The sequence below is a fragment of the Erithacus rubecula genome (assembly GCF_903797595.1).
Source record: "Erithacus rubecula genome assembly, chromosome: 15".
Taxonomy (NCBI): Eukaryota; Metazoa; Chordata; class Aves; order Passeriformes; family Muscicapidae; genus Erithacus; species Erithacus rubecula.
In genome coordinates, this window is record NC_136667.1 from 16,823,613 (window position 1) to 16,850,432 (window position 26,820).

General features: G+C 37.9%; 1 protein-coding gene across 3 annotated transcripts in view; it reads left to right on the forward strand.

Moving 5' to 3' along the window:
* The window catches only part of ATRX (ATRX chromatin remodeler), a 64,971-nt gene that overhangs the window by 22,631 nt on the left and 15,520 nt on the right, over positions 1-26,820 (forward strand). For 2 of the 3 annotated variants that reach the window (XM_079318943.1, XM_079318945.1), the window contains 17 exons: positions 701-3,624; positions 6,090-6,168; positions 12,065-12,195; positions 12,705-12,917; positions 14,407-14,500; positions 15,012-15,120; positions 15,737-15,916; positions 16,284-16,425; positions 16,820-16,929; positions 17,983-18,129; positions 18,325-18,502; positions 23,359-23,496; positions 23,693-23,868; positions 24,809-24,926; positions 25,472-25,602; positions 25,895-25,983; positions 26,139-26,308. In XM_079318943.1, the coding sequence (XP_079175069.1) occupies positions 701-3,624; positions 6,090-6,168; positions 12,065-12,195; positions 12,705-12,917; positions 14,407-14,500; positions 15,012-15,120; positions 15,737-15,916; positions 16,284-16,425; positions 16,820-16,929; positions 17,983-18,129; positions 18,325-18,502; positions 23,359-23,496; positions 23,693-23,868; positions 24,809-24,926; positions 25,472-25,602; positions 25,895-25,983; positions 26,139-26,308 (5,129 nt within the window). The remainder of the gene's footprint in view (positions 1-700; positions 3,625-6,089; positions 6,169-12,064; positions 12,196-12,704; positions 12,918-14,406; positions 14,501-15,011; positions 15,121-15,736; positions 15,917-16,283; positions 16,426-16,819; positions 16,930-17,982; positions 18,130-18,324; positions 18,503-23,358; positions 23,497-23,692; positions 23,869-24,808; positions 24,927-25,471; positions 25,603-25,894; positions 25,984-26,138; positions 26,309-26,820) is intronic. The other variant, XM_079318944.1, reaches the window with a different exon arrangement.

Sequence of the window (26,820 nt, forward strand, 5' to 3'; positions counted from 1 at the left end):
AATATTCATCCCCAGGGTTTTTTAAATGTTTTATTGCTGTTCTAGTAATGAACAGGAAAACATTTTATAAAGAAATCTGATAACAAACACTTGTAAAATACCACATTTTAAACTAAATAACATGCCACCTTCCTAACACCTTAAAGATGAGGAAAGAATCTGACATTCTAAACTTTGAGCCAGAGAAACTCAGTTCTCCAGATGCATCTCCCACTTTTGAAATACCAAAGCACTTCTCTGTCCTGTCAAATATCTAAATGTGTAATTCAGTAAAAATTGTGCAATCTGTGGTTTCTATGAGCTTATTGTCTACAACTTTCCAGTCTTCATATACTTCAGTAGTAATATATGAGTTAAAGCTAGAAAGACTTAAGCTTGTTAATTTTGCTATAAAAGAAATCACAAATTTTCAAAAGAAAGAGGTAAAATGAGATTTAATTAATTTTTTCTCTTTAAAGAAATCAGTGTTGAAATTGAGTTTGAAAATTACTGACCATTTCAGCTTTGTGTGAGCTGTTAATCTAATACATGAATTTTCCAACTTTGCAATTCTCCAGTGAGCTTTTCAGCAACGCTCTCAGTAACTATTTCAAGTAATGGGTATCTGTTCATCACCTGAATTTTTAAATATGTGAACTGAATAATGTATCACCCTGTTGAAGTGGAAACAAAACTCTCACCTTTCTCAATCTCATTGCAGGTGGTGTGCTGAAGGTGGAAATTTGATTTGCTGTGACTTTTGCCATAACGCCTTCTGTAAAAAGTGCATTTTGCGCAACCTGGGCCGAAAGGAGCTCTCGACTATCCTTGATGAAAATAACCAGTGGCACTGCTATGTTTGCCATCCAGAGCCTTTGTTGGACTTGGTCACTGCCTGTGACAGTGTCTTTGAAAATTTAGAACAGTTACTGCAACAAAACAAAAAAAAGATGAGAGTTGAAAATGAAAAAAGTAAAATATATGACCAGACAGTTAAGTTTTCTCCAAAGAAAAATAATGCAAATTGTAATGGGGAAGAAAAAAAAATAGATAATGCATATTCAGGTTCATTAACATATTCTTATAAAGCACTAATGGTGCCAAAAGACTTGCTTAAGAAAACAAAAAAACTGGTTGAAACTACAACAAATCTGAATTCTAGCTTTGTAAGCTTTTTGAAAAACGCTGCAGAAAATGTAGAAATAAGCCCAACTGTGCAACTGTGCCAGCTGAAAGCTTTTAAATCTGTGCTGAATGACATGAAAAAAGCTCATCTGTCACTAGAAGAAGGCCTGAACCTGGAGATTCAAGCATTGAATGTGAAAATCAAAGATAAAAATACCAAAGAGAAAAAAACTGAGGTTAGACCAGAAAAAAATGAGGTGAAAAAAGATGAAGGAAAGGAACAAGTCCCATTAAAAGAGGATGATGCCGCACAGACACAGAAAAAGGTTGTGTTGGAGCAGCCTGACAATGAGCCCATGGATCAAAGTGTTCCCTCAGTGGAACAGACAGATAACAAGGCAGCTCCTGAGGAAGAGAAAAAGTCTGGCACAAATGAAGAACCACAGTACGAGCCCAACAGTACAGAGGCTTTAGACATGGATATTGTGTCCATCCCCTCGTCCGTTCCTGAAGATATTTTTGAGACTCTGGAATCTGCTATGGAGATACAGATGCCATCAGATGAGCAGGACAGTGGAAACACAGCAGCAGATCATGAGACTTCAAACTCAAATACAAAATTAAACACTCCTGTGAAAGACAGCAAAGGTGGTACCAAGTTAAAATCGTCAGCTAAAGGAACAAAAGAACTGATTGTAAAATTGACTCCGGTTTCCCTTTCAGAGTCCACAGTTAAAGCTGACGATCAAGACAGCAGCCTAGAAAAGGACAATAAAGACAATGATGCATCTCAGGATGCTGATGCATTTCAAGCTGGGGCAGCAGACTGTGATTCTGTGCAACAAAACCACAGTGCTGGCAGCGAGCCCTCCCCAGAGCACGATGCCACGCCCGCAGACGACCCGGATCTCCGGCGGTCGCCGCGCGTCAAGACCACCCCACTGAGACGCCCCACGGACATGAGCCCCCTGACATCCAACTCTGAGGAGTTCAGCAACAACACCAGCAATGACAAACAGAAGAAGAAGCCATCCAAGCAACCCGGGAAGAAAAACAAGAAAAGGAATTCTGACAGCGCTGCTGATGGTCCCGATCCTGACAAACTTTCCAATTCCAAAAAGCCATATGACTTAGATCACAGCTCAGACTCTGAGGAGTTGCCAGCTGTCCTTAAAGAAGCAGGGATGATGAGTCGAAGCTCCTCTGACAGTGAGAGCAACAGTGAAGCGCCAGCAAAGAATGAGAAAACTTCAGATTTTCAAGAGAGTCAACCAGTAAAGGATGAAAATGGGAAACGAAAAAGGAAAAGTTCTAGTTCCGGTTCAGATTTAGATGCTAAAAGAGGCAAATCGGCTAAAAATGCTGCTGCTGCTAAAAAGAAACGACAAAACTACTCTGATTCTTCAAACTATGATTCTGAGTTGGAAAAAGAGATAAAAATGTTGAGTAAAATTGATGATGCAAAAAAATCGAAGAAAAAATTATCACGAAAAGATGATAGTTACGATTCCTCTGAAGAAGAGCAGAAGAAAAAGGTAAGCAGTAAGAGAAAGGCAAATCTGAAGAAAAAGAGAGGTAAATCTTCTGAAGATGATGATGCTGAGAAGTCTTCAGAGAAGGAAACTAATTACTCTTCTAAAGATAAAAAAACGGGTAAGAGGTCAGCTGCTAAGGACAAGCTAAGCAGACACTCAAAAGAAAAATCTGCAAAGGGAAAACGTGATGAGTCTTCTGATTCTGAGAGGTCTTCACTGGAGAAGGAGGATAGTCCTGAAGTTAAGAAGAAGAAGGATTTGAAAAAGAAAAAGGCAGAGGATGATTCTTCTTCTGAGAGTACTGAGAAATCGGCAAAGAAAGAGCAGAAGTCAGAATCTTCAAAAGACAGACTCAAGAACAAAAAAGGATCAGAAAGCAAAGCAAAGAAATCAGAAAAATTGAAAAAGAAAGGTTTCAAGGAAGAACAAGGCAGTTCTTCTTCTGATCTTGATAAGTCATCTGCAGAGAAAGGAAGTAGCAATTCTTCTGAAAACGACAAAATTAAAAAGGAACCTGTGTTTACAGGAAAGAGGAAATTGAGAGAGAGAGTAGCTAAAAGAGTACACATTGATTTATCCTCTGATACTGAGAAATCTCCCCAAAAAGAAGAGAGTTCTGATGATGATGCCATTAGGCGTAAAAAACGAAGTGGCACGAAAGAAAAGAAAAAAATAAGCCACAAAAAGAAAATTTCCAAGAAAGAACAAAATGACTCGTCCTCTTCTGATGAGGAGTCTTATGAAGACACTAAGAAAAAAGTTAAAAGAGGATCAGCAAAAGAAAGTAAAAAGAGCAACTTAAAAAAGAAAGTGGCAAAAAAGAAGGTGGTTGTCACTTCCTCTTCATCATCTGAAGAAAATGAAGATCAGGAAGAAAATGATGATCAGAATTCCACAGGTGATGGAAGCAGCGATGAGCAGAAGATCAGGCCGGTGACCGAAAGCTTGATGCTGTCTGCTGATGCAGCATTTTGTCAGTCATCAGGTGTGCAAAAGATGCTCATGTACACATATTGAAATACTAACTGAGGAACTTTCTAAGATATGGGTGACATTTAATAATCTAGAAGCAAAAAAACACCCATCAGTTGGTAATTCTGCATTTAGATGTTTGCGGCCTGTTGGGTTTTCGGGTACAGATTTGGAAGCACCTGTTGTAAAGTTCCCTTCCAGCCAAATTACCCTGTGGCTGTAAGATTCTGTGTTAAAAAATGATGTCACTGTAAATGGAGGTGCTTTGGAAGCTCCAGGCAGTATTTTCAACAGGAACTGCCTTGCAGTCCAGCTTTCCAAAGCCTGGCCTTTGCCTCACCTGCCCAGGGACTCTTTAGCAGAAGCTGGTTGGAAGGAGTAGATAATGTAGTGACCTCAAATTTATCACCTTCTGTCTGTGTGCTGGAGGTGACTCTGGAAACCTGTGGCATTGTAATATACATTTAAAAATCAAGTAAATTATTTTTATGCCTCACAAGAGCCATGTAGGCTTAGAACAGCTACTTAGAAATCTGCCATTGCTTATCTATTTCATATGTTGTGTCTCTGTGCAGATAATGGTGGGACTTGTAGGGCTTCTCCTTGAGTGCTTCCTTATCAGTGTTTTCCCCAGTGATGTCACTGCTGGGGGAAATTGCAGATAATTCATGGTTTGCATAGTAATGAAATGGTTTTTTGGATGTGGTTGCTGCCACAGCCATTAAAACTCTCCTATAGACAGATGGCACTCAATGACAGTTTTCAGCACCACTAAAAATCAGTGAAAAATGCCCTAAAATTAGAATTGCTCATGTACAGTTCATGGTCTTGGTGTTGAAATGGCCCAAGGGGAGAAAGTTGAGTTTAATATATCAGAAGAGTCAGAGGCATTGGGAGCTGTTGTTTTGTTTGCAGGTCACAGTGGGAAGATTGGGTCATTATTGGAGAGATGGATAGCAGGGTACAGACTGAACAAGATTGGGGATGATTGACAACAGAGTTAGACTGAGAGAGAACTGGCTTGGTTTAGCCTGGAGACAGAATGCTAAAAATGAGGCATCTGAATTTCTGTCTTCAGATCACCTAAGGGGCAGTTTGGAGGGGGCTGAGCTGGTTGTGTCCCCAAAGGATGAGAGGCTGTGGATACAGCATTTATCAAGGAAAACATACAGATATTAGAAATATTCTTACACTGAGCATGCTCAAAGCTTTGAACTGGTTGCTCTGTTAAACTTTGGGATCTTTGTCCTTGGAAATGCTCAAAACTTGACTGACCAAGGCCCTGAAGTAGCTGAGCTGACATTGGAGTTAGCTTTGCATTGAGGATGGAGTTAGAGTAGAGGATGTCCAGATGTCAATTTCAGCTTTAATTATCATTGGATTCTGTGAAATTCTGCCTATGTTAGAGCATTTTTAGAGGAGAAGAATGTGGCCTTTGTCTGCAGTTTGCTTTTGGTTTAATAGGTGAATTAATAAAATAAGAGTCTGTACTGTGTCTGAATAAGCTGTGTAGACTGAGCATTGAATGAGACTTAGGATCTGGTTTAATCAGCAGGATACTTTTATTTATCTTTTATTTAGGGACTTTTTTTGATCACCTTGGAGTACCCCCTTGCAGCCTAGTTTTTGTCCAGCCTAGTTTTAGTCCAGTCCTCCAGTCCCCACAGATAGAAAATAAACAGAAGTTATGAATGAGGGGATCTCAGCTCATTAGGATTGTGAGGTTTCTTTCCCATAATTTTGCTACCTAGCAGATTTGTCTGACTTGCATGCATGACAAAAAAGAGAGAAGAGCAAAGGGAGAGGCCTGGGTATGTGCTGGAGACAATCCAAATTCCTCAGCCCAGCCAGGAGAGGCAGAGGAGCTCAAGGGCAGGATTCACACTGTGCTGTTCCTTCTCTGTCACATGTCCCTCACTGTTGGTCTTGATGTCCTTTGTACACAAGATAGTGCCATGCAGTGCAGCTGAGTTTGGATGTCTGCAGAAAGGATAGCATGTGGAATTCTCAAAATACAACACTTTACACACACTCATAGTGTGAAAGCAAAAATAGAAAGGAGTGGTGTTCTCCAGTACTTCCCTCCTGGCAGCAGGTCAGCCCTGGGCTTGGGAAGCAGTTCTGTCCTGTATTTGTTTGTGCCTTCTTTTCAGTTTGCACAAACTCACTAGTGGAGCTTCTGACAGAGCAAACAACTTAGGAAACTTATTTCTGATTCCTGACTAGAGTATTTATTCTTGTGTGTTTCAGTGTAAAATCCCAAATTCACAGTGTGTAATTAGGAATGTGTTGTAGCGAGCAAAATTAAAAAAAAAAAACTAGATTTATTTTTATTTGTCAAGACAGGTAACTGGTAGCAAAGTGATATTATAATCTGGTTTTAAATGGAGATTGTTGATGGAGATGCAATTCACGCGCTGTACTGTTCATTGTCCGATTTACACATACTAAGTGTTTCCTGTTGGGCTTTCCTTTCAGGAGATGAGGCAGAGGCTCTGGCAAGGACTATCCCAATGGAGGAGGAGGAAGATGATGATGATGACGACCCTGAGAATAGGTATGATACCCTCCATAAGGACTTAAAATCGATTAGAACACACGCTAGGCGTGGGCGCAAACCGGCGCAACGGAGGAGCAAGCAGGTGGTAAAGGGCACGGCCGCCCGCCGCGTACAGACTCGCGCACGCGCCGCCCGCAAGTGTCAACCCGGGGCCAGAAAGCAGAGGCCCAGAGCCAGGAGTGCCAAGCAAATGTTCTAGAGGTGGTAGCTGACACACCTGGCTAGGGGAGGTGTTGTAAAAGCACGTCCTGCTGCATGTGGGATGTTGGTGAGAAGGGTTTTGCAAGGCGGGTTAAAAGCTTCCGCTGTTTCAATGTGAATTTTAGTTAGTTGTGGGGGAGTAGAAGTGGGGACAGTTTTGGATCTGTACAATATGCAGTGCTGCAATATTTTCTGAATTAATTTGGTTATTACTGTTACTTCATATGCTTTTTAATTGAAACATCTTTTCTCAATAAAGAGAAAGCACAAATATTAGATATTTTCAGCTGTTAATTCTGAGTTTTAACACACTAAAAAGTACCTGAAGTGACTAATGTGAGTTAAGGCCATGATTCTACAAGCACTGTGCATAGGCTCAACTGGTATCAAAGAGACTAATTATATATTTTAAGTCTTTGCATAGATATTTTCAGAATTGTGGCTTATATGTATTGCTTCAGTTTGGAATTCAATAAAAAAGAATCTCTGTAAGATACAGTTAGCTAAGATATGTCGTATTTTACCAGTACCATTGTAGCTATCAAAATTAGCCTGGCTAGAAATGTAAAAGCTTCTTTTCCTAAATGCACAACATGAAGTATGGCTCACCTCCGAGCCACAGGTTCTTTTTGGAAGTTACTGTAGTCAGACTGAAGAGCTGCTCAACAAATTTTTATACAGTGTTTCAGAAACTGATTTTTTTTGTTGTTGTTTTGGCCATACAGCATGTGTGGGACCAGTTGCTGGTGTAGTCTTTTTCTGCTTCTGAGCCTTACTAGTTTAGAATATGGAATCCTTGTTTCACAGAGTTGTATGTTTTGATGTGGCTGAAGTAAATTGGTAAAACACTGTTTTCTCTCCTTTATGGACCTCAGTTTGGCATCAAAATGCTGCTGCTGAATTAGTTCTTGTATGTTTTCAGTCATCAAATTTAACCCAGTAATTAAGCTCTTTTAAGAAAGATGCTTTTAAGGGACTTGACAGCACAGGGTCATAAGCAGAACATGTGAATTTTGGTATAACAAGATTTTTAAAAATTCTGCTTTAATTTCAGTCCTGTTTTAATTTCTTTTTTTCCTTAATTTTTTTTTTTCTTTTCTTGTTGTTGTGAGTTTCTGGTTGGTAACTAAACCAATGCACTTTTGTCAGAAGTTCAGTATTTACACCACAAACATTTCTGACAGAGCTCAATCATGATTTAGTGTAAGTGCTATGTTGAGAAATGAATTAACCTAATTTATTACAAACAATAATATAAATTTGGGCTTTAAAAATCAGTTTCTGTACTTTGTTTCGAAACTGCCTCTTTGTTAAGTTTTTATTTAGGGGAACTTTTGAATCAATTTCTGAGATTGGGAGGTATTTTGTCAATAAACAGTGTTGTCAACCTTCAGACATGTTAACTGGTAATGCAGTCTGACTTTGCCTTCATCATGTGTTGTACTTGGCACCAAAATCAGAGCTATAAACTGTAAAAAGATGGAACAAATTTCAAGAAGTTAAAAACTTGTTCTTCTGTTTACTCAACAGAGTGTTTAAGTAGTTTTTACCTACTGATTCAGAGAAGTTGCCTATTTTCTTCCAGGCCAAAGAGGGTACCTAGTACCTGCTGGGTGTTTGTAGTGTGGGAACTCTCCTGTTTGCAAGTCTCTAGTTTAGATGTTCTGTTATTTGCATACCTGAGGATGTGCATGACATGAATATTAATAGCCTTGAAATCATCTTTTTGCCAAAATGCAATATCCAAGTGGGTCATACTATGCCATACAGTGCTGTATGCTTTCATCTTCTGTTGTGTAACTATTATTGGTCCTTCTGATCTTTTAAATGGTACTGTTTGATATGTTTGCAGTAGTTCTGTTTATTAAGAAGTTACTAGTGTATCTAATGCAGAATGCCTTTAAGTATTTGATGGTTACAATAAATTTTTGTAAAACATTTTTCTTGTCCAAGCATTTAATTTAATCCAACTCTGACAGCTTGAAAACGAGCCTCTTCCAACAAAGACAGCACAGTATTTAGAACAAAGTGTTTGGCAGTTTTCAATCTTTTTTTTTTTTTTTTTTTTTTTTAGACATGTTTGACATTTCATCCTAATAATAATGTCTTTAACTGTATTTTAAAGGGTTCTAAATTTTCTAGTAGTATCCTGAAGGCCCATTTAAGCCACTAGTGCTCTAGCTGGAATTCTGGTGGCTTTTATTAGCCACATCCCACCATCCTCCCCCACCCAAGGGCTTGTATCAGGCAACCTTATTTCTACATATAAATAGTAGGTATTTATGAACACTGAGTGTGAGTTGATGTAATCTAATTGGTAATAAAACATCACAATCATAAACTAAAAATCATGCCTTTTTGAGAAAAAGGATTTTTTTACAGTAGTAGCTTTGTCTCACCAAGATTTTGAGCAATCTCATTGTATTGGCACTGTAAAATTCTTGAACAAGAATGGTGCAAATTACCATGGGGGCTTAACTCCACATCCTGAGAGCTTGCACCTACTGTTCCAGTTCTGCTGCAATGTCTGAAGGAGTGGTTAAAGTAGTCTTGCAGTGTAACCAAGCAACCTCTGGGTAATTTCCAGTCTGCCTCTTGTGAAAACTCTTTTCTTTTAGCACGACTTAAAAATCCATAGGAATCAATTCATTGCTTAGAAATGTTTTCTGCTGGTGTTGTTCTTACAAAGGGGAAATATCTTTAAATCCCAGTTGATACAAATTTGTGCATATGTGCTGTTATTTTGTTCGAGTTGGTTTTGTGTGTCCTGGTTGAGGTTGCAGCCCCATTCTTTGAGGCACTGGAGAAATGTGTGTTGGGAGAGTGCCCTTCATACAAATATCACCAGAAATTTAGACAAGGTGGAGTGGGGCATGTTCAGCAGGGTTTACATGAGTAAAATGCAGGGATTTTAAAATATTATTTTATTTTTTACTTCATTTTTGCCTGAAAATCTGTACTGGAGTTCATATGGCTCTCTGTGCCTCTTAAGTCCGTTGCTGGTCAAAAATCTTTTATGTCCTTGACCTGAGAATATATTACAGTGCCTTTTGATTTCCATGGTTTGCTCTGGAACAATATGAGTGAGGGAATTTTCAAACTATCATAGCTTGTTTTTCTTGCTGCTATTCATGCAAATGCTAAAATGTTAAAGCTGCCATGTGGAGTTTCTTAGCTTAGAAACTTGGTGACTTTAAATGGGTTTTATCATAAAATAGAAATATGATGTGTTATCCTGGTCAACATCTATTGTGGTTCAATTGAAACCCAGCTTCTAGAGTCCACTACTCAATTTATAATAATTCATATAAGCTATTTGTTACATCAGTCATTTGTCACATGCTTCTACAAGCCTAATCTCTTTGGGTCTAATATTGCTTACACTTAATCCTTCCTGTCAGATATGTAGTTAATTAAAAATGGGCATCTTTTAAATCCTGAACACCTTAATAATATCTCACTTTTTTGCCTAAATTCATGGCATTGGAGAAAATGCAGCTTTTCTCACTAACAAACAGTCCCATCTCAGTTTGGTTGCAAGTGGTTAAGTCTTTATCCTAAGTAAAAAAAACAGGACTAAATTTCTATCATAGCAATAACTTCTCAATCAATATTATTATAAATAATTAGCAACCCATCAGTTTACCCAATCTGGTTGTTGGTTATGCTGGTGATAATTAGGAATATGAGAGCATCTTCTCTTTTTGGATGGTAGATTTTATGCATGGTCCTTTTAGGTGTTAGGTACATTTTTTTTGTATCCTATTCCTCACAAAAAATAAATATTTCATTAAAGAACAAATTAAAATGAAGGTCTTGTTTTGCTAAGAACCAAAGTCAGCCTTTTAAAGGTGTTTTGTGTAGAGGTAAGTATTGCCATCCACAAGCTGTGTTAACTTTCCTAATGCACTTGCCAAAAATAAGTCAAAGGCAGGACTTTTCAGGGTTCAATTTCAATTTTTTTTTCCAGGTCTTTAGGGTTTTTTTTCTCTTCCAAAACTTTGGGTTTTTATTAAACCAGACAAGTATCCAGACCACTGCTCTCTGCATTTTCTGGAGTAAGAGACAAGGTTAATAATTTATGTTAAAAGCTGTTAAAGGGAAACTGGCCTGTGACATTCCAAGCAGTTTCATTTTGAAGAAAAGGTTCTGACCATTAAGAGATGGAAGAAATATAGTCTGAATTTCTTACATGAGAAACTGTTTGTTTCTGTTGCTGTTACACATGATGTGCTGGGTTTTAAAAAAAAATCAACAACCAACCAAACCCTAAATCCCTTTTCCAAATATCCTCTGGGAGGGCCTAATGCAAAAAGCATTTGGAAGAGGATGTTACTTATCTGTGGACTTTAGTAAGTTTTCTTTGGGTTCATGCTGTGATTTTTTTGATAGATGTGAAATTGAAGTTCTCCAAGGGCACTGCTTGGTAAAGTTTTAATCAGCTTTTTCTTCTCAAGAGAGAGGGAGAGAGTGTGTTTTGGATGCTGATGGATGGTCTGACTCACTGAACAATCTGAAATGTTTATTAAACTATTTTGCTTCCATCTTTTAATAATAACTGAGTATAAATTAGTATGAGAGTGTTTTAAAAAACTATGCTATTGCTCAAAAATTAGAAAATACTGTGTGGGCTATCAGGAAAGGTAGCTTGGGAAGATTCCCTCTGAAAAATTATTTTGTTTTAGGAACATGTTGCAGGCTGGAAAATGAAATACTGATTGTAAAAGCTTATTTTATAGTGCTCCATAGAAACAATAACTCCATTTTCTGTTTATAGGAAGTTTTGCTTGAGAGATCTCTGTTCCTTTGCCATTCCCCAGTGAAGCTGGGTTGGGGTTCAGTTCATGCCTTTTGAGCTGTTGTTTTGACTGGTGTGAGAGCTTTCCCATCTGAACTATGTACACACAGCATGCATTAATTCTCCCAAAAGGCAAGACAGATGAGGTTTCACCTAGAAATCACATATGTCTTTCAAATAGATGACCTCAGAATGAAAACTGTATTATTCCTGATATTTATATGAGGAAGACCTAGTTTATTTTTTTCCCCTGGAAGTGCAAGTACTCTAAGTCCACTGTTTTCCTGTGCTTTTGACATATGTGCCTTGAATAGACACAGACAAGATTTTTATGTTGCAAGTGCATGCAAAGAAATAATTTTTCCATAGTCACTTGTGTATTAGCTGAGAATTTGTTCTGCAGTGAAGCCATGGGAAACTGAGTGGACAATTTGTGGAGCAGGAAATAAGATGATGATTTTTATCTGAAATTCAGGTCCTGTAGTGTTAGTCAGATTTTTTGAATATAAACACATCAGGATTTTTTGCAAGAGCTGCTGTAAGGCAAGTGCTTGTGGTTAGGTGTCCAGATAGACCATGAATAAAATGAAATCTCTAAATCTGTACATTTTATAACCATTTGAAGTCTTCTGTAAAGCAGGAAACTTCTTTTAAAGAAGCTTTATACAAACCTGCTTTCTAAAAGCAAGTCAACACATTACATTTAATGTGAGATTTTTGCTGATAGATCCTGTCTTGCCACAATGACTTTTCATCACGTGTCTTTTTTTTTTTTTTTTTTTGTTCAGCTTTCAGCCCTTTTTTTTGAAGTTCTGAATGGTGTAGGATTACACTTGTCATTCATAGATTAACTTGAACAATGGAATAAATAGTGTTTTCTGTTTTACTTCAAAGAATTGCCAAGAAAATGCTTTTAGAAGAAATCAAAGCCAATCTTTCCTCTGATGAGGATACGTCTTTGGATGAGCAGCCGGAGGAAGGAAAAAAGAAACCTGCAAAGCAAACTGAAAACACAGGAGATGATGGTAAGCACCAAAATAGCATCTGGGAAAAAGTGCTGCTGTGGCACCTGTCATGATCACAAGGGTCACTTGGGAAAATGATGATTGTTAAAAGTTTTCAGCAAAAAATATTGTTGATTTTGAAATGCAGTTGCCACATAGAGGTCAATGTGTGTGGTCATGAGGATCATAATCTCTTTTAGTCTTTCTGTATGTTTATTTTTTTCTTGCAGTCTGGTTTTTATAAACAATTAAGAAGTCCTAGGGGTTTGTGAAGGATTATTATCTGTACAGAACAGTAAGTCCTTCAAGTGCACAGGAGAGATTTGGCTAACACACTCACTGGAACAGGCATTCCAAGCATTCAGGCAGTGGCAAATACTAAACATTTGAGGAAACTGGTATGTTGTTGCTTGTAATTCTCTGAAAAAGCACAGGATTTAGCCTCAATTCATTCAGATTTGAATTCTTGCCCAATTTATGTAAGATGAAGTGGCTGCTATGCATGTGGTACTGACTCTTGCATGTGACAGGAGAGAAGGAAAAGGAAGACAAGAAATCTGAAAAGGAAGAAGGTGATTCTGAGTCTGATTCAGAGGAAGAAGAAACATCCAAGAAACCCAGATACAGGCACAGGCTGCTGAGGCACAAACTCACTGTGAGTGATGGGGAGTCTGGAGAAGAAAAGAAGGTGGTGAAACCAAAAGACAAAAAGGAAGTGGGGAAGAGAAGAAATAGAAGGAAAGGTACATAATCCACTTTTTTTTTTTTTTTTTGGTCATAAAAAGTACTTGCTTCTGTAAAATAAATCCAGAGCTTGTCAGAATGGAGGTCTCAACCACTGAGATTTTAAAATCTCTGTATAAATTTCCTTGTGTATGAAATCTAGAATTCCCTTGTATTTTTTTTATGAATAGCTTTATTTGAAATGTTGAATACAAGTGCAGCTCTCTCCACTTGCTGTATCCTCTGAATTGGGTTAATCCTGTTGAGTCTTAGAATATCCATCCTAAACAGCAGAGGCAAGCCCAGAATGTCTAAATTTGGGGAAATCAGTCTTGTCCTTATGTAATTGCTCCCATGTCTCCATGCTGGAATTGCAGTGGAGCAGGCTGGAGCTGAGCAGCAGATGGCACTGTGAAATGAGCCTGGGCTGGAGCTTCATTGTTGCAGGCAGGAACAAAGAACCTGGGGGTGTTTCCTGGCCAGGAAAGGTGCCCTGGGCTTCTCTGTGAATTGTGTTGCACTAATGCCAGCCAGCTTTTGTGGTCTTCCACTGAATAAAAGATCCAAAGTGATTTGTTTGGCATTTTCCTCCATGAAAACTCATTTTTATCTCTTTGCATATTCACGTTTTTCCTCCCTTACAGGATTAAAGCTCTACCTACAGCATTTCATGCTGGAGGAATGATTGTAAATTACCTTTGAATTAATGTGCAAATAAGAGGCAGCTCAGGTGTTCAGTGCAAGCTTCTGAAGTTGAATGCCCTCAAACAGAACAATATATTTGATTTCAGTTTGCCCTTTTTAGCCCTTATGTTATTAATGTTACCTTTCCCCATGTATGTAGATCAACTCATGTTGTCATTCATAAAATAATTAAACTTTTGTCTGTGTTCAAGGTCAAGCTAAAATTAAAGGTGTTAAATGCCATATTGGTGTCTTCATTACCTAAAAATTCCAGTAACTTCTCCAAGTGGTTAGGAGAGTATTGCTAATGCTGCTCTTCTAGGTTTATTTTTAATTGCTTTTTAAGGCAGTTTTGAGCTTGCATGACCTGAAGAAATGCCAAGCCATAAATGTAGCAATGCAATTTTATATTTTGTGTGTAAATCAGGGCCCTTTTTCTTGAAGTATGGTTATAAAATGACATGTAAAGCATTTGAAACAAAAGCTTCTGTTTAACTAAAAATCACCTCTTTTTTTCTGCAGTTCCATACTCTTCCCCAAGTTCTCCTCCATCATTTAATGCTCTCTTCCATTTGCTTGTAAAATGCAGATGTTCATGCATAAGGACCTGAAGGCTTGTGGCACAATAACCCAACCACCAGGACTCAGCTAGTGCTTAAATTTTAACCTTTTCTTCTCTGTACCTCTTTTGTCCCCCTTATAAATATGTGTCCCATATTGTCTGAAATGAACCTTGGCAGTGCTTGCTGCTCTTAAGTTATGCAGTGTGGAGCTGCTGGCTTTGCAGTGATGAAAAGTGACATGAATGCTGCTCTCTTTTCCCAGTGAGCAGTGATGACTCCAATGACTCTGAGTTCCAAGAGTCTGCAGTGAGTGAAGATGTCAGTGAGTCTGAGGATGACCAAAGGCCAAGGACAAGGTATGAATAAAACTGAACTGTGCTTACCCTGTGTTTATTTTGGGTTTTAATAGTGCAGTTTATGCAGGGAGATGTTAAGAGTGAAAACACTTTGGAGCAGTTCTTAAAACCCTTGATGATATTTGTCTGTAGGAATTATACAACATTAATTTATTTTCCAACAAATGTGGGAATTTTGAATTTGTACCACAGTAGGGAACACACAACAATATGCTGAGGCAATACAAAAAAAAAAATCAACCAAAAAATGGACATTTTCATGGCAATTACATCACTGTCAACTGGTGCATTGCAGTATAAAACTAATGCTTTATAGTTCTGAGATTTTATAGGGTTTTCTCATTGCTCTGTGTATCCAGTGGGCTGAGCAGGAAGGAATTTGGAAGTCAGCCCTAACTGCATAAAAGGAGTGCGTATGTTATTAATTAATAATGTAGTACTCTTTTACCACTGTTTTTGCAGAGAATTGTTATGGGTAATCAGTAATATTGCCTTTTTGTTTTTTTAATAGATCTGCCAAGAAAGCTGAGGCAGAAGAAAACCAGCGCAGCTACAAACAGAAAAAGAAACGAAGGAGAATAAAGGTTCAAGAGGATTCATCAAGTGAAAATGAGAATAAGGTGCTGTATCATGTTTTGTAGTTAAATAAGGAGTTCCTGTCTCTTCTGCCAGCTGCTCAGGGTATCTCAAACAGCTCTGCACAAAGGATAGTCAGGAATTAAGGCTTTTCTCAAATGTCAATTAAAAATTGCAAAATGCCACCATTGTGGAGGTAAAACATTCTGTTCAACTAAACCTTTTCCTGTCTAGATCTTGATAAAAATGCATGATACTGAGCTAAATGGAATTTTTAATCTGAATGTAGATGAGACAAATTGTAGGTTAAAGCTTTGGTAGTATTGGGGTTTCTTTTCTTGTGTGGTGGAGGTTAGGGCTGATCTGATTTAGCACCAGTATAGCAGGAAAAAAGTGCTTTATTAATTAATAATCATTAGCTACTATCAAATAATAACAGTATCTTCAGTACTGCCTTTGCACAGCTGGGCTTATCTTTGCTATCTCAGAATACATTACAGTTAAGATGGCACTTCTTTTGCCAGACTTTTAAAAAAGGCATTTTTTTCTTATTAGCTGAACTTCACCTGTGTAAGAATTTCTTCTTGTCTAAGAAAGAAGGATTTGATGGTTTGTGCCATGATTTTCTTGCTAATGTGTACTTTTTTTAATTTCTAATAGAGTAACTCTGAGAATGAGGACAATGATGACTCAAAATCTCCTGGAAAAGGCAGGAAGAAAATCAGGAAAATTATTAAAGATGATAAGCTCAGAACAGAAACACAAAATGCTCTTAAAGAAGAAGAAGAAAGAAGAAAACGAATAGCAGAGAGAGAAAGGGAGAGAGAGAAATTGAGAGAGGTATGATCTGGTTTCTGTCTAAAATTCTATATACTTGAATTCCTGATGATGTTTAAGATGATAAATTTCAACCTCAGTGTAATTTGATGAGTAATTTTTGAGAACTACTTACATGCAGCCTTGTAAGCCACAAGTTTTGTCTGCAGTTTCCTGCAGGTTGACCTTGGTAAGTTTTAGTTGACTGCTGTGACCTTAGAAAGTTGTTCCAGTTCCCTGCTGCTTCACTTCATTGCCAGAGTGAGTTGTGATGCAGAAAAAAATTGAAAGTTTGTCTTTATTATGTAAATTATGGTAAATCTGAAGTGGCTCAAATGTTGGGTGTTACTCATGTGAGAACATTCCTCTGATGCCTTGTTTCTCTTTGCAGGTGATAGAGATTGAAGATGCTTCACCTCTGAAATGTCCCATTACAACCAAGCTGGTTTTAGATGAAGATGAAGAAACCAAAGAACCATTAGTGCAGGTTCACAGGAGTATAGTGACCAAACTGAAACCACACCAAGTAGATGGTAAGGAAAGAGTTTAAAGAAAAAAAAAAGAATTTTTTTTTTCTCCCCAGGGGCACAGCACTTTAGGCAGACTGAATTAGAATAGTAAAAACTCCTTGACTGGCAAAGCCAGAATGTATCTTTTCTTCTTCATATCTCCAAGATCAGGCAATCTGCATCCTCACAGGAATATTTTCCAACCCAGTAGCCACATCTTCAATGAAGCTGTGAATATAATCAAGTTCAAGACAAAGATCATCCCACATACAACCCACTGGACAGAAATGAATCAATAATTATCCTGACAACTGCTTTCCTAAGAGTTATCATGATCTCAGTGATCACAGCTGTCTCTTATCAGGTGAACTTTAATGAAATTAATGTTTAATCAGAAAAATTCCAATTTTTTTTTCAGGTGTTCAGTTCATGTGGGATTGCTGTTGTGAATCTGTAAAAAAAACCAAGACGTCTCCTGGCTCTGGCTGCATTCTTGCTCACTGTATGGGCCTGGGGAAAACATTACAGGTAAGAAACCAAATTTATTTCTAAGTGCTGTTTAGTTCTCTTGCAGCTCAGAACAAGAAAATAAATAAAGCTGGAACCCATTTCTAAAACTGTGCAATAATCTTAAGCAGGTTGTGGTTCTTCTGTCCTCCTCATTAATTTTTTTCCCTTGAACAATTTATTTTCTTGACCGTTTTAAAATTAATACAGAACACTTCAAAAACACATGTAAGTATATTTTTACAAACTTGATCCTAGCTTAGGTGATGTGGCTCTTGAGGAGTTAATCACACCTTTTAGTGGAGATTTGCAATGCTGTGCAGAACTGTTGTGTAGGGGACTTTTCCACCTACACTTTACACACCATGCAGTTTGAAATACTTACTGCAGCAGATATTTTTATAGTGATCCACATGTGTTAATGACAGTAATTTTGGCTGTAACTTCTTGATAATCAAAGAAAGCCATGGTTAGAAACATCTATCAGTATAAACCATTTTGAAGGCTGGTGTTGGAAGCTGAAGTGGTTGTTTATTCTCTGTGTGTCCATTTGCCAGTCACTTCTGTGCTCTGTGATGCCATTTGTTGTGAATTGTTGTGAATCCTTGGAAAACACTGCTGCAGAGCTCTGCTGAGAGAATCTGCCTCTAAATACCTTGAAAAAAGTGTGGGAAACTGCTTTAAGACTGAAGTTCACTTTTAAGAAACATGACTGTGAATTTATTTTGTGTTTGGGACAAATGTTGGGAGAAAGCTTAAGAATTACTTGATAAAAGTGTTTTAATTTATGAAAATGATTGGTGAAATGTCAAGGGAGGATTCTCTGTGAAATCCTTCAGCAATTTAAAAGTATCTCAGTATGTTAAAGATGTGTGCAGCTATGGAACACCCAGTAAGGAGTATATAACCTCCAAATACACTTGTATGAAAATTTCATCAAAATTCTATTTGTTTAACCAAAATCAATATTTAAACATGACTGTTGCTGGTAATTTAATTGCATAATTGAATAGATAACATTTATCTTTGTTTCCTGGTGTTTATTTGCTGTTCTGCCTGTTTTTTCTCTTGCAGGTAGTAAGTTTTCTCCACACAGTCTTGCTGTGTGACAAACTGGATTTTCGGACAGCTCTGGTCGTGTGTCCACTCAACACTGCCTTGAACTGGCTGAATGAGTTTGAAAAATGGCAAGAAGGTTTAGAAGATGAGGAAAAACTAGATGTAAGAGGCTTAGATGGATTTCTTCCTGATATAACTGGATGATTTGCATAATTGGGAAGCTCTACCACTTAAAGGCTAAGAAATGTGCTTTAACTATGTGAAAAATCTACTTGTATAATACATCAGAGGTATCAAAAATTAGACCAGTGTTGAATATTTTAAGAGAAATTAAAAGGTTCTTTTCCCCTTTGGAAGGTCTATGAGCTGGCAACTGTGAAAAGGCCTCAGGAGAGGAGCTACATGCTGCAGCACTGGCAGGATGAGGGAGGTGTGATGATCATTGGCTACGAGATGTATCGAAACCTGGCTCAAGGCAGGAATGTCAAGAGTAGGAAACTCAAAGAAATATTTAATAAAGCTTTAGTCGACCCAGGTAAGTGGAAATTTATACAGCTTGTATAGTTTGGACTACTAGGTTTATGTATATGAGAAAAGAAAATAAATAGTGTTGGTAAGATTCAGCAGATCTTTGTTGGCTGTTGATGTCTTACAGAAATTTGTTCAGCTTCATCTGCTTTTGTAAACAGAATTCTGTAACAGTCTTTTCTATTAAATCAAATACAAGGAATATATTTTAGAAACTTTTCCATTAAGTTTTTTCATTTGCTGGCTTTGCTTCCTTTACAAAGAAATTGGAGGTGTCTGTTGGGGACCCAGGGCTGTTTTAATCTGCTAATTTGTTACAACCACAAGCTGTTCTGTTTTCCTTGATGGAAATCTACCACAAACTACAACCACAACTACAAACGAAACTAGATTCAATGTACCTTAGAAGTGTGAAACAACAAGTGTTAACGAAGTGCTAATTAAGGGAATGCAGATAAAGCAGTTAATTATTTTTTCAGTCTTGAGAAACAGGTGTCTGGTTTGAGCTGGGCTGAATTTAGCAAACTTGTGTCAACATGTCTTGAAAATATTCTAAGTTGATATAACTGATTTCTCAGTTGGTCACCAAATAAATTTTAGGATTAGGAAGGTTCATGAAAATAGCAAAATTTCCAAATTCTGAACTGGCAACTGATACCTGAAAATTATTAGGGTTATGCAGGATGTCTTAGAAACTGGTTTTAGAAGTTTTTGCAACTTTGCTGTACTGTTGGTATTTCTCCTTGAGAATGCAGGTGTGGAAGGCAGAGTAAGTGGAGCTGGGTTTTCTTGGATTTTAATTATCTGACTGGACTTTACATGACAGTATGTGATTGATTTTCTTTCTTTTTTTTTCCTCTTTCTGATTGGTAATTACTGAGCTTGATTTTGTGAAGTTTCCCACTAAAGTAGGGCTGGGAGTAAAGTAGGGCTGAACAGAGAAAGAGTTTATTCTGAGGGGGAAAATAGCTTTATGATTATTGGCATTGGCCAAGTGGAATTGGTATCTCCAGCTCTGCAGCAAGGCTGTTGGAGCAGCTAAAACATTAATTAATTTTCTGCCATCTTAACTAAGTCATACAATGGAGTCAGGGAAGCTGCAGTCCAGCAGCTGATTAACTGTTTTAACTATTTTTGTTGATATATAATGTGTTGATTCCACACACTTTATTTAAGCAGTGAAGGAAGTGCACTTCTTGCCAATGGGCTTTTTTGACTCCTCCTACCTAGGATGTATCTATTAAGAAAAGAAAACAAACTCCAACAACAAACCAAAAATGAGGAGGAGGGACCCTGTTCTGTCAGTGCTGTTCTGTATCTGATTTTCTCAGGATATTGCATTTGTTTGGAATATTGTCAAGGAGGTGAAAGAATGGAGAAAAGGTGTGAATTGCTGTCTCAAAGCAGTGGTGACAGGGCAGTAATTTTGTATTTAGTGGGTCTTGTTTTAGTGCAGTGATGAAATAAAATGTTTTACAGAAATTGGTTTTTGTGGGGCTTTTTTTCCTAGTGGAAAATATAAGGGAGGGCAAACATAAGGGTTGTTACAGCAGCATTGTCCCTTGGTGGATTTGTGTTTGTGTAACCCCAAAAATGCTGGACTGTGGGATGCTAGGAGGAGACAGTGGCTGGTGGAACCTTCCCTGTTCCATCCCATGGTTTTTACATCCTCCTGTGTTCTTGTTCTCCTTCCAGACCTCTTCAGACACTGGGACAGAGCAGTGTTTGGAATTAGGTCATGGACTTGTCATTTTAATTGATCCTCACAGATTTTGAATAATTCCATATGAGCATGGAGCCTGTTCTGTTCTCTTCCAGGACTGGTTGGTAAAGTGCAATCGGAGCATTGGGAAAGTCTGTCTTGAAATAACTCCTCAATTATTTTTGTAGAATCATGAAAACTTCAAGGTTGGAAAAGACCTCCAAGATAGTGGGCAGACTTACCATGCCCACTAAATTAAACATTATCTTCCATGTCTGCTCATTTTTGGAGCACTTCAGGGGTGTAACTCCACCACCTCCCTGGGCAGTTCCTTCTATGCTTAACCACTCTCAGTGAAGAAATTTTTCCTAATACCCAGGCTGAACCTCTCCTGGCACAACTTGAGGGCATTTCATATTGCCTCATCCCTTTCTCTATTTTAACTAATTTCAGAAAGACAGAAGTGTCTTGTGTGTTGTTAACCATTAATTTTTGGAGCCATTTGGATTGGCTGAATCTGCATTGCAATATTCTCATTTGTTTCTTGCTCTCTTGGTGGGTCAGCATGGACAGCAGAAAATTCCAGTGCAGGAGAAAACTGTGTGCTGGCTTCTGCTGGGACTGGAAATAGGGAAACCTTGGCCTCTGGGAGCACTTCCCATTCAAAAGCTGCAAATTTGGGATTTATCTGCTAATTTAATGAGATGTGTCTGGTGAATACTGCTGGGATAAGATACTATATAGGGGAAACTTGTGTTTCACTGTCAAGGGGAGCAGAGAGGGGGAAGGTTTAGCCAAAGTTTATGGGTCGAGAAGTGATTTCATTAATTAACCAGCTCTGTGCAAGAATGGAAGGGTTTTATACACATGCAGGGTTTTCCAGGCTGCCTTGTGCCACTGCTGAAGGGCTGTTGGTTATTGATCACTAACAAAAATTCTGCTACTGTTTAACCTGGAGACTTCTCTTAAATTTGCAGTTGTATAAAGTTCTTGCAGACTTCAGAGGAACAGGAGAATTGTGTGTATATATCTATATATTTTATGTATTTCAGTATATTAACATGTGCAAGTACAGTAAGAAGGGTGAAAAGGTGAAGATTTTGAGGAAGAATTGCATGAGTAGGGCTTTTTAGCCTAGGAAAAAACCAGCTAAACTGACAAATTTTTCACCATTTAAGAGCTGGTTAATGAAAGGAGTGTTGTCAGTTGGTTTTGACATGATTAGGAGAAAGGAAAGAGCAGAATTTATTCAGATTTGTAGCAAATTGTGTTTTAGCAGGAGAGGCTGTGGAGTTTTCCACTTCTGCCAGATCTGCCCCTTTCTCATAACCCTTATCTGAGATGGAGAAAATGATCTAAATGATCCCCTGAGGTCCCTTTAAGCTTTACATTCCTTTATCGTATTTTGAGGAATGTTCTGTCCATAATGATTTGCATTTGTGTTTTGGAAGAACAAGGGAAAACCCCACAAATGGATGAAAATCTCTGCAGCTGAATTGTAGCCAAGATGTTAGTTCAAGATATCATGCTGCATTTCAGCCAAACCAACCATGAATAATTGTGCTGAGATTGGGTTTTTTCATCTTTTTACTGTCATTCACTTACTCTAAACAACAGGTTTTGAGGTGGTTTTTAAATTTAATTTCTTTAACTTCATGTGAATGAATCACAGTCTTTAATGAAAAGAAGTCTAGAGAAAGGATCTGTCACTGCTAGAGAAGATTACTTAAAATGAAAGAAAGGCTTTTTTGTAATCACTCAGTGTTTTTCATTCTGTCAAAACTGGGAAGGTACAAAAGTTATTAAATAAATAATATGGGGAAATGCTTCTTTGGCAGGTGAGAAAATTCAGAAATACATTGGCTTGGCCTAAGTGCCAAGTGCATTTGGAACTCATGTATTTTCATAATTGTCATTTAGACTTGTTTCAGAAGTTTGGGTTTGTTTTGTTTGGTTTTTTTGCTTGGAAAGAAGTATCTTCTTGATTCTTTTCTTTCCATGTGTAAGACTCAAATCACTTTTAAATCACCTTCAAATGGCATCATTAAGGTGACTGGCACTGGTGTGTGTTTGTTTAGTCAGAGGTGTCATTGATTCTCTGTTGTTGATCACTGGCCTAAAGTTAATTTTATTCTTTACAAGGCAGTTTGAATTTACTTTGAGACAAAATATTCTCAGTAAATTATAAAAGATTAAACTGTCCTGGCTGAGAAATCCTCCTTTGCTCCTCAAATATTGGCCTTTTCAGTGCTGAATTGCTGAACCCAATGGTGGCTTTTCTCCAAGGTGCAGCAGCTTGTCATGAGCTGCTTTCAGAGTTGAGAGTGCTGGAACTGAGGTCAGGTTTAGAGCTGGTAAAACATTTATTCTGAGTTACTACTTGGATCCTAGAATATCTTTTACTTCATTTTCAAGGAAAGAAATTCCAGAAATTGTGCTAAGTCTGAAAACAATTAAGAGTAAGTCTGCCTGCCAAGTTGAGTATTATTTATCTTATTATTAGAATTGCTTTGCATACTGTGGGAATGTGTTGTGGTGTGGTTTTGACATTCCTTGTGCAGCTCACTTAAACCAGACTGATATTTTATCTCCTGGAAGAAAGCTGAGGACATTCCTGAGTTGACTTTCAGCTGCAAGGTGGCAATTCACTTGTCTGTAATTCAGATCAAATCTGGTTGTGTTTTGTATTATCTAAGACTTCTGATTGCACTCTGTCCCCCTAGTGATATCCTTCCTTTAATGAAAAATTCTAAGTTACCTGGTTTTTGCGTGTTTTGGGTTTGCCCAAGTGTCAGTAGATGGCAGCCTAAAGCTGGAGAGAGGGAAGTTTTACTGAGTTTTGACAGGGTGGATGGAGGTGCAGCCAGGCTCAGCAGGAATAGACCATTTTAAGAGGAATGTGCTGCAAAGCTGAGTTTAACCCTTGCCATGAAGACTTGAAAATAACAGCCTTGATTTTACCAGAGTGGCTACTCTGAATGCTTGTGCAAAGGCTGAGTGAGAACCCAATCAATGCTAAAACATCTCACCATAAAACACATAAATAAGTTTTAAAAAAAACCTGAAGTAACATTGGTAGAACAAATTTTGTATACTTCAGGCTGTCAGGTTCTTTGTGGCAATGAAATATTGTGAAGAGATTTAATATTGTTTCTTTCCAGGTCCTGACTTTGTGGTGTGTGATGAAGGACACATATTGAAAAATGAAGCATCTGCTGTCTCTAAGGCAATGAATTCTATTAGATCTAGGAGAAGAATAATTCTGACAGGAACACCACTGCAGAATAATCTTATGGAATGTGAGTAGCTGTCTTTCATTTCCTTCAGTACATTTTTGCCTATCAGCCACAGAAGATATATTTAGCTTGATTGGAAGAAAATGATTTGAAACAGTGCAGCTGCCTGTTAGTTTCTCTGTATTGAGATATGACACATTTATTTTCTGTTTGCATTAATCCCATTTTGAACCACTCAAATCTGATCTGTTTCTCCCAGATCACTGCATGGTTAACTTCATTAAGGAGAATTTGCTTGGCTCAATTAAGGAATTCAGGAATCGATTCATCAACCCCATCCAGAATGGGCAGTGTGCAGACTCCACTCTGGCGGATGTCAGAGTGATGAAGAAACGTGCTCACATCCTCTATGAGATGTTGGCTGGCTGTGTTCAGGTGAGAACAGTTTGTCCCTAACTCATCATTTCATTTAACAGCAGGTAGGATTATTTTTGTCTCACTCTGATGAATCACCCAGAGGCCTGTAAACTTCTGATTTGAGAGCTCCATAAATTTTTTAACTTAAATGTTTTCACTGGTTGTTAGATCCCTGCACTATTTGTGACTAGAATAACTTTGTATTTTTTCTCCAAATGTCAGTATATTCTAAAATACAAGTGTTAGAGGATACAACTATTTCCTGCTAGGAGACAAGAACATTTTGTGGTAAGGTAGGACATTAGTTGCTCTGAAATATTCTGTTTTAATTCCATATGTATATTTAAAAACTGCCTTAAAGTCTATACAGAAAGTTGCTGGTCTATAGTTTGTCAGTTAAGTCTTATTTTTTTTCTGATCTGCAAGAATCAGAATAAGAGAAAATGGAGAGAAGCAAAATTATTCAGGTTCAAAAGGAAGAAGAACTTGTTACTTTATACACTTTAGATAAAAAAAAAGCTTTGGATGAAGCCCACATGGATTTTCTCCCAGCCCTGTTGCAGAGCAGCTCTCTCTTGTGGTCACTGGGTGAGTGGAGAGACAGAGTAGTGTCAGAGTCAAAAAAGCCCAAAACAGAAGTCAAATCTAGTTTTAGTGTTCTTAAAAAAAACTCAGAAGCAGTTCCCAGAGCAACTCCTGGAGTTGCAGTGAACTTTGCAAGGACTTGGAACTGGGCATGAGCTTAGCAGGTCATGGAGTTTGGCCTGAGAAGCACCTGAGTGGAACAGGTGCATGAATTACATTTCCTGAGCTGATTTTCCTCCTCTGGGGCTGCAAAGCACCAGAATCACCAGCAGTGATCCACAGTTTTTTGTCCTTTGAGATGCCACAATTCCTGAAGCCCTCAGGAGTCATTGCCATGTTCCTTGTGAGTGAAGCACTGTTTGTAAAATTGCAGAGGAAGGATTACACAGCCTTAACCAAGTTCCTGCCCCCCAAATATGAGTACGTGCTGGAGGTGAGGATGACCCCAATCCAGTGCAAGCTGTACCAGTATTACCTGGATCATTTGACAGGTAAGTGCCTGCAGCTCTGATGGCATTTAGTAAGGGGCATTTTGTCACAGTTGGTAGGTGAAAATCAACTTTCTGAAGTGCTTGGACAGCAAACAAATAGGCTGGAGTTTGTTTAGTTTTTTTTTGTAGTAGACTACTACAGCATTGCTGGTCATTAAAGGCAGCTCAGATGAGTTAGAGACCTAAATGCAAATGTTATTTTGTGTTTTCTACCTTGGGCTGCTTTTACAAAGCCTAAATAGACTTGTCTGTCTTTTTAAGAGGATTTGTGTTTGTTCCTGTACTGAGGAGCAATGTGCTTTTATGTAAAATATAAAATCATGTTTCTCATTATCAAGAAAAAGGAGAAAATCTAATTTTGACAACTTTAACTAGGAGAAAAAATGGCTGTGAGTGAGTAATATGAGCTCTTTTACAAGAGATGTTGCAGTATGATGTGCAGCTGGAAAGAACACTCAGATCTGCACTGCCAGGCTCTTCAAAGGGGAGCTGAGTGTGGCAAACTCACTTCAGGCTTCACTCTAAAACCTGAACTTTATTGTCAGGTGTAGGTGGTGGCAATGAAGGTGGAAGAGGCAAAGCTGGAGCTAAACTGTTCCAGGATTTCCAGATGTTGAGCAGAATCTGGACTCACCCTTGGTGTTTGCAGCTGGACTATATTAGCAAAGAAAATAAGGTAAATTAGATATATCAAAATACCCTCACATGAGAACTTTCCAAATAAGCTCTGCCAAACTCTAGGTAAAGTTTCGTCAAATTAATGGAAATCTTTGTTGCTGAGGGGTCATTTTGCTGCTGGTTTTGTCATATTTTTCTTGCTGGGTATGTTGTCATCCTTAAAACATTTTGCAAGGCCAGGCCTTTGTAGGACTTGCCATTGTTTAAATGGAGAGTAAGCAGATGACTGAAGGTTTAATAAAAGCTTCTGGGTGAACATAGTTAATAATTTCTGTTTTTTCTCTTTTGAGGGCTATTTTGATGAAGACAGCATGGATGACTTCATAGCTTCAGATTCTGATGAAACCTCCATGAGCTTAAGTTCTGATGATTATGCAAAGTAATTGAACTTTTATTTAGTTTGTTGGTGTTTTTTCTCTTATAGAACTGTTTTCTATAAAGTGAATGTTTATTTTGTATTTTATGTGTCTGTTCGAGTGTTTTCTTTCAGTGGGACTTTAAAAAAATAACAGGGTGTATAATGTTGCTTTTTAGGAAAAAAAAATCCAAGGGGAAAAAGGTGAAGAAAGACTGTAGCTCAAGTGGAAGTAGCAGTGATAATGATGTTGAAGTCATTAAAGTCTGGAATTCAAGATCTCGTGGAGGTGGGGAAGGAAATGTAGAAGATCTTACAAACAATCCTGCATCAACAAAATCAGATGAAGGTGAGTGATGAAAATGTGATTTTGCAAAAGGCAATTTGAAAGGGCTGTCAGGATTTCTGCTGTGTGGCAGAATGGCAAATTCCTTAATTCATAGCTACATCTCCTGCTACTTCTAATTATGTGTCTATCCTGGAAAAACAAGGGGCATCAACTTAGAACTTGGGGGTTTTGAGGCAGGGAAGCTGCACAGTGAAATATTTAGATTCAGAAGTACAAGTTTATATAACCTGGAAGATTCATGGAAATATTAGGAAATAGATCTGTCATAATTTGTTGCATCTGGAATTTGAATTGGATGCTGAGCAAGCAGATCCATTGCAGCAGGAATACAACTTCTAAAGTTGTTATTTAAACTTTTTACAGCTGCACACTTAATTTTTGGGTTTTTGCTTGTAAAAATCTAGCTTTTGTCTTGTATCTGGTATCACAGAAATAATTTACTGATTCTGTTATTTTGTGTGTTTCTAATCTCTTTCCCTGAGTAATTTAAAATTTTTGGGACAGTTCAGGTG